The sequence below is a fragment of the Fundulus heteroclitus genome, chromosome 23, assembly GCF_011125445.2.
Source record: "Fundulus heteroclitus isolate FHET01 chromosome 23, MU-UCD_Fhet_4.1, whole genome shotgun sequence".
NCBI lineage: Eukaryota > Metazoa > Chordata > Actinopteri > Cyprinodontiformes > Fundulidae > Fundulus > Fundulus heteroclitus.
In genome coordinates, this window is record NC_046383.1 from 14,535,759 (window position 1) to 14,550,371 (window position 14,613).

The window sequence follows — 14,613 nt, forward strand, 5'->3', positions numbered from 1 at the left end:
TGGGAGCCGCCATCATTGGAACTGCTATTCTGAGGATGAATGCTAACCGAGTCCCTTCAGGCCTGCAACGTTAATAAGGCTAATGGACGGTTTTACTCATTCCGGGAACTGAATGGTGTGGTTGATACCACCAGTTTGATTCATTCAGCCTTGGTTTTTGTTTTTATGTATAAGACTGGTTTAAAGGGTGGTTTTGAACAGTTCGGAGACCAAACAGTACACTAAGTGTGGTAATTAAAGTTAACTGTACTTTGCCCTTGGTTCATTACTGACCAGTATGATTTATTAAACTGGTACGTTTTCCACTTTATCATTTTGCTTTCTTATTTTAGTATAAGGTCCAAGTCGCAATACATTTAGGTCTTAGTTATAGTTATTTTAGCCTTGCTTTTGTGCTCAGTTACGCACTCTATTAACAACACACACCGTTGCCATTTAATACACTATTTACTCATTGTAAAGTATTTGATAGAGTGTAGGTCAGAGAATCTAGGCGCTGTTCATAGGGGAAAACTAGAACAGTGGTTACATAAAATGGAGGCACCGCTGGGATTTTAGACCGAGTAACTGTCCTACAATCAAGACTAGAAGAATTATAATCTCCCCAAAATGGCCAACTCATCCCTCTCACTACCACCATTAGAGCTTCAGACCTGGTGCAGCGAATCAAATGTAAATCCAGCTCATGCAGTTGTTGTGAGTGGAGTTCCCATGAACACCAGTGTTGCTGATGTTGAAGAGTTAATGGAGACAGTTAAAGCTTTCGGCAGAGTACGTGTCCGAGCCCAAAAATCTGTCCCTAAACTGAATACTGACATACTGCTGTGTGAGTGTCGCAACCCAGTCGACCCTAGCAAAGCACCTCCAGAAATATTTCCCCACACAGGTGAATTACCATGGAAGCTAACTTTGCTTACTGAACCTGCTGAAAAAACAGACGAGTTTACCATAAAACTAAAAAGACTACTTGAAAGTGAAGGAAAAACATTAGCAGACATTGAGCCTTTGCTTTCCCAAGAGTCAAACCTGAAACAGGAACACCCTTCATCTATTATCCGGGCTGTTGGAGAACTGTTGGAAAAAGTGAGACCCCCACAGGAGAACAATGCGTTTCGCCGACTACGGGTTTTCTCTGGAGTTACTCCCACCCCTGCTGGGGAAGAGACACTCGAGAACTGGTTGGAGCAGGCACAATTAATGCTCGATGAATGTGATTGTTCTGTCAAGGAGAAGCGGAAGAGGATTGTTGAGAGTGTAAAGGGGCCAGCACTTGAAATAATACAAGCTTTACGCTGCAATGATCCAGATACACCCCCTCAAAGATTCTTGGAGGCAATTGAAAATGTATTTGGCACAACAGAGTCAGGTGAAGACCTATATTTTGCCTTCAGATCTATGCAGCAAAACCCAAATGAAAGACTTTCAGATTTTGTTAGAAGGCTGGAAAAAGCTCTCACCAAAGCTGTTCAAAAGGGTGGGGTTCCCCCTGCCCTAAGAGACCGTGCACGAGCTGAGCAGCTGTTACGGGGTGCTGTTGAGTCTGACATTATGCTGTTGCAGCTGCGGCTAAAAGAACGACTTCACAATCCCCCATCCTTCATGGCACTGCTAAGTGAGATACGTGCAGATGAGGATCAGAAAATGCTAAGGCGGCATACTACCAGTGTGCGGCAAGTCGGTGCAGCAGACATAAAGACACCAAAGCTCTCTGAAATGGATGCCCTCAAGGATCAGATAAAGGAGCTTCGAAGCCAAGTGCAGCAGCTAACAGTAAAAGGACAAGATAGCCCTCACATAATTGGAGGAGTGCCACAAGCTGCTGCCGCCCGTTCTAATCCTGAGATGAATGTGTTAAAAGAACAAGTTCTTAGTCTCCAACACCAGCTCAGTCAACAAGCTACACCACCCACGGCTCCCGTACCTCAGGGGAGGAGCCAAAGGAATTCTTGGCGAAAAGGTAGAGAACCCACAAAGTTTGCCAGAGAGGGTTCGAATGTATTTTGCTACCGTTGTGGCGAAGATGGCCACATCGCCACCAATTGCACTTGTCCTGAAAACTCTTCCAAGGTCATCCGAAAACTAATTCAGTCAATGCAAAAATTGCAACAAAATCAAAAGGGAACCAGCTCACGGTTTTCAGAGCCAGAAAGAAAAGGTGGCCAAGTCACTGTGAGCCACGTTGGTCCTCCCACACCCAACCAAATTCCTACAGGTCTCATTGGAGCACCAACAGTAGGCCGAATTATCATTGAAGGCCAGCCTTGTGATGCATTAATGGACAGTGGTTCTACTGTTTCTATTGTATTTGAGGGTTGGTATACCCAACACCTATCTCACTTACCATTACACCCCATTTCGAGCCTAGACCTTTGGGGTCTTGGCCAGAACAGTTACCCCTACAAAGGGTTTATCGCTGCTCAAGTACAGTTTCCAGAGGATATTGTAAAAGGTGGGTCCCGGACAGTCTTAGCCTTAGTCTGCCCGGAACCGAATGGTCCCGAACAGCAGCCTGTGATTATTGGCACAAATGCACGGACTTTCATTCATGAGCCACAGTCCCAAATGGGATCAAAGAGCAACAATCTGGCACAAACTATGCGGGTACGCACACAGCCCATCCAAATGTCACCTGTGACCCCAAACAAAGCAGCAGCTTTTGTGAAATGGGTTGGACCTGGGCCTCTTACTATACCCCCTGGTTCTGGACGTACAGCTATGTGTAAGGTATCCTGCTCAGAATCTCTGGAGGACAGCATACTGGTGATAGAGACACCTGTTACCAGATCCCTTCCGGCAGGGGTACTAATGCCCTCAAGTGTGCTTTTGTCCATAGACATGGACGCAGAACACTTCCCACTGTTCCTGAAAAATGAAACTGCCAAACCCAAGTCCCTTCCTAAAGGCACGGTCGTAGCTCATGTCCATAAAGCTGACATAGTCACCCAGATACAGCCAAGCCAAGTACCTCACCAACGACTTGACCCGGCAGTCTTCAATTTTGGTGACTCCCCCATTCCTGAAAACTGGAAAGTCAGACTATCACATAAGTTGGCTGAGCGACCAGAAGTATTCTCTCTGACTGAATGGGATGTTGGACTTGCAAAAGGGGTTGAACACCACATCCGATTAAAAGATTCTAGACCATTTCGAGAACGGGTAAGGCGCCTGGCTCCCGCAGACATTGATGATGTCCGCCGACATTTACAAGAGCTTCTTGCTGCTGGCATAATTAAAGAATCTCGTTCACCATATGCCTCACCAATAGTAATCGCAAGAAAGAAAACTGGCAAAATTCGAATGTGCATTGATTACCGCACACTTAATTCCAGAACCGTACCAGACCAATACACACTTCCGAGAATAGACGATGCTTTGGCCTGCCTCACTGGGAGTCGCTGGTTCTCTGTGCTCGACCTTCGCAGTGGCTATTATCAAATTGAAATGGCAGAAGAAGACAAAGAAAAAACTGCGTTCATTTGCCCCTTGGGTTTCTACCAGTTCGAACGCATGCCTCAAGGGATCACAGGTGCCCCTGCGACATTCCAGCGATTAATGGAGAAGGCAGTAGGCGATATGAATCTCCTCCAGTGTCTCGTCTACCTCGATGATCTTATTGTGTTTGGTCGTACTCTAGAAGAGCATGAAGAGCGCCTTCTGAAAGTGCTCGACCGCCTGAGAGAACAAGGTTTAAAGCTGTCCATTGATAAGTGCCAATTTTGCCAACCCCAAGTCAAATACGTTGGTCACATTGTGTCCGCCGCTGGCGTCGCAACAGACCCTGACAAGATAAATGCAGTGGCAAAGTGGGAACCTCCAGTGAACCTAAAATCACTGCAGTCCTTTTTAGGGTTCTGCGGTTATTACCGCAAGTTCATCGCCAACTACTCTGCCATAGTCAGGCCCCTCACAGACCTTACAAAGGGGTACCCACCAACACAAAGGAAACAAAAGAAAAATGAGGGCTTTGTCACACCATACTATCACCCCTCTCAGCCATTTGGCGAGCGATGGACGCCTGAATGCACTGAGGCATTTAAAAAAATTATTCAGTGCCTCACTCATGCCCCAGTCTTGGCCTTTGCGGACCCAACAAAGCCGTACATCCTTCATGTTGATGCCAGTCTTGACGGGCTTGGAGCGGTCCTTAACCAGGAGCACTCTGATGGCGTACGCCCTGTTGCATTTGCTAGTCGCAAATTGAGCCAGTCAGAGAGAAACTACCCTGTTCACCAACTAGAATTCTTGGCGTTGAAGTGGGCAGTCGTGGATAAGTTCCATGATTATCTTTATGGGGCCCGCTTCACTGTGAGGACAGATAATAATCCCCTCACTTACGTACTCAAAACCGCCAAGTTGAATGCAACAGGTCATAGGTGGCTAGCCGCCCTCACCACTTACAACTTCGACATCCAATACAAACCCGGCCGAGACAACGTGGATGCTGATTGGTTGTCCAGAAATGCCATAGATGGTGAACGTGGCTGGAGAATAATACCCCCCTCGGGAGTTAAAGCTCTTTTCCACCCTGTGGACAGAACTCAGTCCTCAGAGCATCCAGAACGGTTTATTGACCAACTGGGGGCCAAGCCAAGTGCTGTTCCTGACGCATATGCTTGTTTTACTCACCTGCAGTTCAGTCCTATGGAGAGACTAAGCAAAGTGGAGCTGGCCCAAGCACAAGACCTAGACCCTGTAATAGGTCCTGCCAAGAAAGCAGTTCAGGTTGGGGTCTGGCCCACAAACAAACATCCTGAGTTATTGCTTCTGCAAAAGGAAAGTTCAAAACTCCTGATGAAAGATGGCTTGTTACACCGAAAAGTTTCCAGACCTTCAGGCCTCCAGAACTTACAACTTGTTCTCCCAACTCAGTTCAGACCACAAGTACTCAGAGCTCTTCACGATGAGTCAGGGCACCTTGGAGTTGATCGCACAGTTGAGTTACTGAGAGACAGATTTTTCTGGCCCAAGATGGTCTCCGATGTTACAGACTACATCAGGAATTGTGGCAGGTGTGTTGCCCGCAAGACCCTACCTCAACGGGCTGCACCACTAAACCAAATTACAAGCAGTGGCCCTCTCGACCTAGTTTGCATAGATTTTTTATCTATTGAGCCTGATTCGAAGGGAGTGTCCAATGTTCTCGTGGTCACAGACCATTTCACCCGATATGCCCAGGCCTACATCAGCAAAGATCAAAAAGCCTCAACCGTTGCCAAGATTTTGGTTGAGAAGTTCTTTGTTCACTACGGGCTGCCTGCGAGGATTCACTCGGATCAAGGGCGTGATTTTGAGAGCAGGTTAATCAAAGACCTTCTACAGATGTTGGGCATAAAGAAGTCTAGGACCACTCCTTATCACCCCCAGGGTGACCCACAACCGGAGCGTTTTAACCGCACACTCCTATCTATGCTGGGCACGCTCAATCCCTCTCAAAAGCAAAAGTGGAGTCAACATATCAGTTTGCTGGTTCACGCTTACAATTGTACGCGAAACGACGCTACCAGTTACTCACCATACTACCTCATGTTTGGTCGTGAGGCTCGTCTGCCCATTGACTTATGCTTTGGAACGTCTCCAGATGATAAAGACCACCAAAGTTACCTTCAATATGTTGAAAAGCTAAAAGCAGAGTTGCAAAAGGCTTACAAACTGGCGCAAGAAGTTGCAGACAAGAACCATCAGCGCAACAAAAGATACTATGACACAAGAGTAAGAAATCAAGTTCTGGAACCAGGAGACAGAGTACTTATTCGAGCTACCGGCGTGCCTGGCAAGAATAAACTTGGAGACAAGTGGAACTCAAGCCCCTATACAGTGGTTGAAAAATTGCCAAGCCTGCCGGTTTACAAGGTAAAGTCAGAAAAAGGCAGAGTTGTTGTCAAAACTTTACATCGTGACCATCTGCTACCTATTGGACAGCTGGTTCGGTTCCCTGTTAATCATGAAGAGAAACCAGAGTACCACCGACCAGAAACAAGGTCCTCAGCAGAGACCAAGACCAACACGCATGATGACAGTGCAATGCAAAGTACTGACAAGGAAATTATGTCTGAGGCAGAGGAAGACGATCTGTGGTACCTATCCACTGCTCAAAGAGAGTCTGTTTCCCAAGCACTCGATCTCCTTGCAGATCACTTCAACCGACAAGAGTCTGCCGTCATTACAGACCCAACAGCTTCAAACAGTGCTTGTCCGACAGAGCCTATGAGTGCTGTTACCTTCTCAGAGGCTGAGGAGGAACCAGAGGTTAGGCAACTGCCTGATGACCCTGTGGCGGACACAGGTCTAGCTGGGGAAGCGCGTCCTTTAGCTAGTCAGTCTGAAAGCAATGCAGAGCCCCTCGGTGATCATCAGTCACGTCGAGAGATTAAACCAGTCATTCGGCTCAGTTATGACAAGCCTGGACATTCCATTGACAAGCCGTTTGTGATAGTACATCGTGGAGTGAGAATCACCATGGGAAGGAGGAGCCATGTCCCTCTGGTCCATTGTGTGCGTCCTGTAGTTTAGCTGGGGTTTTCTGACAAGTAATTTAGCCACCTACGGGTAAATTGATTTGTTATGCACAGATAGTCCGATGAGGGCATCTGGACTTTTAGAAGGGGGAGGATGTAACCCTCAGGTTATATATACATATATATATAACTCTTTTCTCCCATGCTTCTTAAACATTTTCTTAGATACAATGCATTGTAGACATTTTCCCTTTAAACAATAATAGTCACATTTTACTTAACTTAGTCAATGTTCTACACTCACATATTGGAGGTTTTACACACCGTAAAAGTCCATAACAGTATAGTGCATATATGTATTTTCTGCTGGTTTAAAACATGCAGTAAATGTAGCGTTTGCTAATATTTGTTATTTACTACCGTCAGTAAATGCATCAACTTTACTTGTCTCCACCCTACTGGTCAGTCAAGGGCAAAATCAAGTTTAAGCAATTTGATTGGTTGTGATGGGCCGGGGGTGGGAACTGGATGACTGTTTACGTGTTCGCTGCTGCGTACTGGCACTCGGCCGGCGGCTGTTCATGGACTAGGCTGGCTCTTTGCCGCTTTGGACTGTTTTTATTTTTAGCTAACCAGTTGGAGCTACGAATTTTTTTTCTGGGAGTTTTTGCTGGATTTTGGAGCCGCATAGCCGGACCTCGCTCAACGTTTTGCTGGATTTTGGAGCTGCAGATCCGAACCACGCTCGTGGGCTGGAATGGACGGTTGGACCGGAGTCGGAGCCTTTTGTTACCGTTTGTTTGAAACTGGTAATCCATGGTGGGGTGAGTAACCCATGCCTCGTGTTTGTTCTGGGAGCCGCCATCATTGGAACTGCTATTCTGAGGATGAATGCTAACCGAGTCCCTTCAGGCCTGCAACGTTAATAAGGCTAATGGACGGTTTTACTCATTCCGGGAACTGAATGGTGTGGTTGATACCACCAGTTTGATTCATTCAGCCTTGGTTTTTGTTTTTATGTATAAGACTGGTTTAAAGGGTGGTTTTGAACAGTTCGGAGACCAAACAGTACACTAAGTGTGGTAATTAAAGTTAACTGTACTTTGCCCTTGGTTCATTACTGACCAGTATGATTTATTAAACTGGTACGTTTTCCACTTTATCATTTTGCTTTCTTATTTTAGTATAAGGTCCAAGTCGCACTACATTTAGGTCTTAGTTATAGTTATTTTAGCCTTGCTTTTGTGCTCAGTTACGCACTCTATTAACAACACACACCGTTGCCATTTAATACACTATTTACTCATTGTAAAGTATTTGATAGAGTGTAGGTCAGAGAATCTAGGCGCTGTTCATAGGGGAAAACTAGAACAGTGGTTACAATTATAAGAAACAGGCAGATCTAAGGACGGGACTACGGGATGAGTCGGTTGGGTCAGAACGTCAAGGCTGGCGAGTCTGTAAGAAAGAGGAAGTCAGAAACTCTGAAAGTTGAACCAGGGGAATTGCTAGAAGTGCGCTGCTTACCATTTAGCCGGGCGGACCTAACCGGGAAGAAGTAGCGTCGGGAATACTCTATGATTCTACTCAGCTGGAGGTAGGCGGCTGGTGGCTGAGGACGGCTGATGTAACTGGCGAGGGATCCTGAGCGAACCTCGTCGGCAACGGTTGACAGATGGATTGACCAGAGTGAATGCAGAACCAGCAGGAACCGGGAGAGGGGAACTCAGGCCTCGCTGGGTAACATCCAGGAAGTATGAGGGGAGCGCCAGAGCAAAATCTGAGCAGGCGGTTCTGCTGGTCTGTTTCTTCGGAACGAGACGTCAAGACGGGTGAGTGCATCCAAGCACAAAAATCTGAGGCAAACAGAGATCCAAAAATTAGTCAAAAAACGAAGAGCAAAAACTCACAAGCTGGTGTCCGAGCGTAGGGACAGAGGCCACGTCGTACCACGACTGGTTAAGGCTCTGGCGTCTTCCATCTGTCAGCGCTCTGCTTAAGAAGCCAGAGGAAGCCGCCTGCAACGAGCTGCAGGTGTGGGCCACGCCTCCTCAGCCAACCAGACACACCTGTGGAATAGAGTTAGAGTAGAGCAGCACAGAGAATCCTGACAGACCCAGGAGTACTTTCTATGTTAGAGAAGACAGAGCAGAGACACAGAAAGCACAGAAGCTCACATTGACCCAGGAGTACTTTCTATGTTAGAGAAGACAGAGCAGAGACACAGAAAGCACAGAAGCTCACATTGACCCAGGAGTACTTTCTATGTTAGAGAAGACAGAGCAGAGACACAGAAAGCGCAGAAGCTCAGACTATTTCTAATTTTGTCAATATTCTGGAGGTGAAAAAAGGAAACCCTGGAAAACCAGTTTAATATGCAGCTTAAGCGAAAATTCAAACTGAAGAAACTCTATTGCCTACCTCCATCAATCAGACTCATCCGCCTCCGACACAAGCCAATCAGCTTTGAACTGCTCCTCCTAGAAGCCAATCAGCATCCTGGGTTCAACCTTAAAGAACTCCACATCCTCGTCTCGGCCTTCTCCTCAGCGAGCAAGCGGTGGCGTGCCGCGTCCGGTTTGGTCTCTGATGACTGGATTCAACCCACCTACATCCCCTTCTCCACCATCGTAGCAAGCTTCGTCTGGCTTTCCTACGGTCCTCCTTCAACCTCGTCCCTATCAGAGTGTAATTCCTCCTGGACTCTTATGGAATTCCCAGTCACTCCTTAAAACGGTCCGGCAGAAGACCGCCATGTTGAGCCTGGTTCTGCCAGAGGTTTCTTCCCAAAGGGGAGTTTTTCCTCTCCACAGTCGCTTCATGCTTGCTCATCATGGACAGTTCATGCAAACCTGTGTTTATCAAGTTGGACATCAAGCTCAAACAGATCATCATATGGACTGAACAAACTTTATGTATCTCCACTCCACCACCAGTTTCAGACCCGGGGGGAAATATCCCTATTCTCATACGCCTGCTTATGCATATTGAAGTATAATTCAGCGTGAATTTTTCCTGCCGAGGTCTGAGCGCCAAACTCTTAAAATATTGTATTAATAAAATTCTTCTAATTGACTTTTCTTTCTGTGTGAGTTTTTCAGATTGAAATGGGATTTAAATGACATGTCTTGGTCAAAAATAACAACAAGATTTTATACTTTATTACCAGTGGCCAATTAAATACCATCCAGATTAAGTGATTGATTAAGAAATTTATTTTTAAGGACTCTGGAACAAAGATGACAACTTATTTTGATTCTAACAACAACTTGTTAGAATCAATAATACTCTTTCAGAACAAAGGCTCATCAGCACTGAAGCACCTCAGGGTTGTTGTTTGTGTGTTCTTTTCACTATTTACACAAATGACCCTATTAGCAATTGCCCTGGGAATTATGTTTTTAAATAATCTGACACTGCTATTCTCTGTCTGCTGCATTAAATATAGAGCCCTTGTCTTATCTTAATGAGGTCCAGTCTTTTGCTCAGTGGTGTGATGACCACCAACTCATTATTGACATTAATAAAAGTAAAGTTATGTTGAACGACCTCAAGTCAGCAGGTGACAACTCCTCACTTCTTATATATGATCAGCAAATCAACCAGGTGTGTTCTTACAGATATCTGAGCGTTCACCTAGATAACCAGTTTAGATGGTTCAGGTTAATAAGTTGTGCTCCCGATTACAGCAGAGACTGTATTTCTTAGGCAGACTCAGGGTCTTTGGGGTTGACCAGAGGATTATGTGTTGTTGTTTTTTTATCAGGCTGTATTGGAAAGTATTATCAGATATAGAATGTCATCATGGTTTGGTAATCTTTCTGTGCAGTTAAAGTCTAAACTTAATCATCTGGTCAAGACGGCAATGAGGGTCATAGGGAGGACTGATTATTTCTCATTGCAGTCCGTTCACAGGCTCACACAGAGAGGACGGTCTGATCCTGCTCATACCCTCTATTCACAATATGTATTGCTACCTTCTGGCAAACGCCCATTAGCAAACTTAATAGAAATAAATATTCATTCATCCTTACCTCCATCAGATTAATAAACAATAAATATGAGGGCTGCTTTGATGATTTGGTTTGCTGTGTTGGTTGTGGTTATATATGCAGTCTGGTTTAGAAAGAACCCTCATCACTGCAAAAGGTTTCTTTAATATGAAGAAATTACACATTTTCCTCTAATGGAAATCTGGCAATATGGGGAGGAAAAAAACACACAGCCATTTGACAGGTTTTAATTATTTAATTACTTAATTGAATAGTTTTTTTTATGGTGCTCATAAATTTCATTGTTAATATTTACAATACCATGTTTAGAATGTTATTGTGCAACATTTTGGTTCGCTTTAGTGATTCTTTAGCAAAGTGACATGATATGTTATCATCAACGAAAACCAAAATACAGTTTGCTTTTTTAAGAAAAAACATAATAATTAAGTTCTAAATTATAATTAAGATCTAATAAAAATAAACAATGTAATTATTACATGTTTAATATCAATCCATTTCAATGGGAACTTGGTATTTCTGTTAGCTACAGTGTCTGTTCAGTAACACAGACAAAAATACCTTCAGGTATAGTACCTTTAATGAGCTGCTTTCATGTGGCAGAAGTTCATGTACAGTGTTGTGCCATAAAATGGCCGAGCGGACTACGGCTCCCAGCATGCAACATGGTTTAGGACCTAAAACCTGTGAGACCATACCCCCAAGTGATAAGAGCACGGTTTAAATAGGGCTCGTCTCCTTCAGACAGCATCAGCTGTACAGAAGAGACCTCATCTCAGCTGAAGATTCCTCATGTTAGAACACGCACGCATAAAGCCCTTAATAATCAATCTCCATCATATATCAGAGCTCTGATTACCCCGTATGTTCCTAACAGAGCACTTCGCTCTCAGGCTGCAGGTCTGCTGGTGGTTCCTAGAGTCTCTAAAAGTAGAATGGGAGGCAGATCCTTTAGCTATCAGGCTCCTCTCCTGTGGAACCAACTCCCAGTTTTGGTCTGTGAGGCAGACACCCCGTCTACTTTTAAGACTAATCTTAAAACTTTCCTTTGTGACAAAGCTTCTAGTCAGAGTGGCTCATGTTACCCTGAGCTACCTCTATTGTTATGCTGCTATAGGCCTAGGCTGCTGGAGGACATCAGGGTCTGTTTCTTTCACTCTGCTGAGTTCTCCTACTGCTCTCCAATCTGCATTGTTTGTTGTTATTTCAGTTTTTAACTTTTTGTTCTCTGTCATTTCTCTGCTCTGGCGTTCTGTTAGCTGTGACATCATCCAGGGGAGGCAGATCATCCACTATTACCATCTAACATAGAAAGTACTCCTGGGTCAATGTGAGCTTCTGTGCTTTCTGTGTCTCTGCTCTGTCTTCTCTAAGCCCCAGTGGGTCGAGGCAGATGAGCGTTCACACTGAGCCTGGTTCTGGTTCTGCTGGAGGTTCTCCTCCCTGTTAAAGGGGAGTTTTCCTCTCCACTGGCGCTTCATGCATGCTCAGTGTGAGGGATTGCTGCAAAGCCATCAACAATACAGGAGGAGTGAATGCTGCTTGGAGAGACTCGATGCAACCTGCTGGGTTTCCTTAGAGAGGAAACCTTTTGACCAATCTGTATAATTTGATTGAATTTGACTTTAAGATGACATCTATCATGAATTGGCACTATGTAAATAAAATTTAATTGGATTTAATTAAATAGCCACTCAGCTAACAGCCGGCCTTACTTTAAAGCACCATCACATCACTCCAGATCCAATTCAATATTTACATAATTTTCTACTGTTCTTAATGGTGATTATTCAATGCTTTATTAATTGAGGCTTAATCTAAATTAGAAAATTACTCAGATTTTTCATCTCAATTTCATAACTTTACTGTTTTACTTTGTCGTTAATTTATTTTTCTTTTATGTTTGTTCTGAGTATTAAGAACAACTGCTGTAACGGGGAATTATTGGTTTAATAAATCTTAAATGGTTTATCTGTGGTTGTCTGGTATTATCAATTAATGGTGCAGTATTTTTCTCTTTCTCAAAAGTTCACTCTTGTCTACTTTACAGTTTAACTTTAAATTATTTTTTTATTCATATTACTTAATCTTTTGTGTAGCTCTAGTGTATCTAGTGTTTTTACCACTTTCATGCCTGAATTTTGTGGGAGAATAAAGGTATTTCTACTCCCTTCTATTCCCTTCTATTATGCTGAATCAAAAAAAGGTTCTCCCATAAATTTTAGGCCAGACAAATACGTGCTTTTAGTGTTAGGGCAATGAGCAAGTTTAAAAACAACAGTAAATGCTGAATTCATATTTGATCTAGCCTTGAAACTAGCCTATGCTGAAAGTGTTGTTTGGTTCTTGGTCCATGCCAGCTGTCTCCCCTGCTGAGCTTGTGGGTTTTTGGCAAAGCTGCCATTGTTGGTTGATATAGAATGCTTCACCATCAGTGCAGCAGCTGAACAATTTCACACAGACACCACATTTAAAAGTGCAGTGCTTGTAAATTTGATTAGCGTTCTGTCAACCGTCATGAGTTCATGAAAGTAACATAGCTCAATTCAAATCCGATAGTTATAATTGCAACTTTGGCCAGCAAAGGACATCAAGCTGCTTGTAGATGGCTAAAGTGTTTGCCTTGACCTTACCTCATATAGCAGTTGTTATTTTCCCCTCGGCTCCCAGAGTCATCACTTTTCTAACTTCTGCGTGTTGAGTTTACTGCATGCTCTGATGCAAAGCTGCTCATTATTTTCCATTAAAACATTGATTACTTACAGGTTAAAGACACATCCGATGCCAGATGAGGACAAGCATTTTGTTACATGCACAAATGGCAAAATCGATAAACTGGACTTGGTTTCCAGCTTCAGTGTAAGGTTTGCTCTAAACCTTACACTGAAGCTGCTCTTTAATGATTTCTAAGGAGGAAAGAGTTAGATTTTTTTTCAGTATTCAGTGAACATAAATAGATACAGAGGCTGTTTAATCATGGGAAAATATTCAGAGATCACATAAAATATATAGTTCCATTAAAATAATTGTTCACCAATCAATGTCTTATCTTAATTTATCTTTTGAAATAAGAAATTTACATGTAAACTCCACAAATGAACCCTGTTTTAAACAATACATATGAGAAACACTGCATTTTCTTATTCAGGAAAAAGTAACACCCTTCCCCCAATAGCTAATCCTGCCCCCATTTGGCTTGAAATATCATCTGTGAGAAGCTTCATGTAATCATCTATCAGTCTCTGACAGCAGTCAGAGGGAAGTTACCACCTCTCCTCACTTTTAGCTGCGAGATGTTGGAGTTTTTTTTACACGTACAGCTCGTTTTTAGTCGAGCCACAACATGTAAATCACATAAAGCTCTGATACTTAACATGGCTCTGGAGTTTCACTTATTTATTTCCTTGCCAGACCCTGGGGGATTTACCAGCATGTTTGGCTCTTTGTCAAATAACGGGCTTGAGTTCTGCTTCAGCTTAAATTTCTTTAAGATGGTCTCATATTTGTTGATGACCTGTCCACAGTGTACCCCGCCTCTTGTTCGATAGAGATAGGCACCAGTCACCCCCCGTGACCCTGCACGGATAAATGGGACTAGTCATGCAGTTCCCAACCATGGTCCTCCAGTACCCCTTCCCTGCATATTTTAGATGTGTCTCTTTTGATCCTCACCACTGGCACGCTGCAGGGTTGTGGCCTCATCCCTGCTCTCTTCACCCTCTTTACCCACGACTGTTCTGCTATCCACCCCACAAATATGGTTGTCAAGTTAGTGGATGCCACACCTGTAGGTCTCATTTCCAACAATGATGAGACCCATTACAGAGTGGAAGTCCACAAACTTACACAGTGGTGCTCCAGGAACAACTTCATCATGAACACCAGCAAGACCGAGGAAATCATGGTGGACTAAAGTAGGTCTGAGAAGACTGAACACACTCCTCTCTACATACATGTGGAGATGGTTGAGTGTGTGGACAGCACACAGGTTCCTGGGCATTCACATTTCCTCTGACCTCTCCTGGACCGTGAACACCTCCCACCTCCCACCTGATGAAGAAAGCCCATCAATGGCTCTTCTTCCTCTGGAAACTGAAACGGACTGAACTTTCCACTAAACTGTTAAAAAAACTTCTAGAGGGTTA

At 44.0% G+C, this 14,613-nt stretch overlaps 1 protein-coding gene across 1 annotated transcript; it reads left to right on the top strand.

Annotated features, from left to right (window-relative positions):
• Positions 1-361: 361 nt before the first annotated feature.
• LOC110368326 lies at positions 362-14,381 on the top strand. The gene is made up of 2 exons (XM_036127671.1): positions 362-6,444; positions 14,157-14,381. The coding sequence occupies exons 1-2, from the start codon at positions 610-612 to the stop codon at positions 14,379-14,381; spliced, it is 6,060 nt and encodes a 2,019-aa protein (XP_035983564.1). The 5' UTR covers positions 362-609.
• The last annotated feature ends 232 nt before the right edge of the window (positions 14,382-14,613 follow it).

Excerpts from the sequence above, each read along its gene's own strand:
- LOC110368326 (XM_036127671.1), top strand. The coding sequence starts at position 610 with ATGGCCAACTCATCCCTCTCACTACCACCATTAGAGCTTCAGACCTGG. Across the intron at positions 6,445-14,156 it reads TTGTGATAGTACATCGTGGA|GGTTGTGGCCTCATCCCTGC; the intron begins GTGAGAATCACC and ends GGCACGCTGCAG.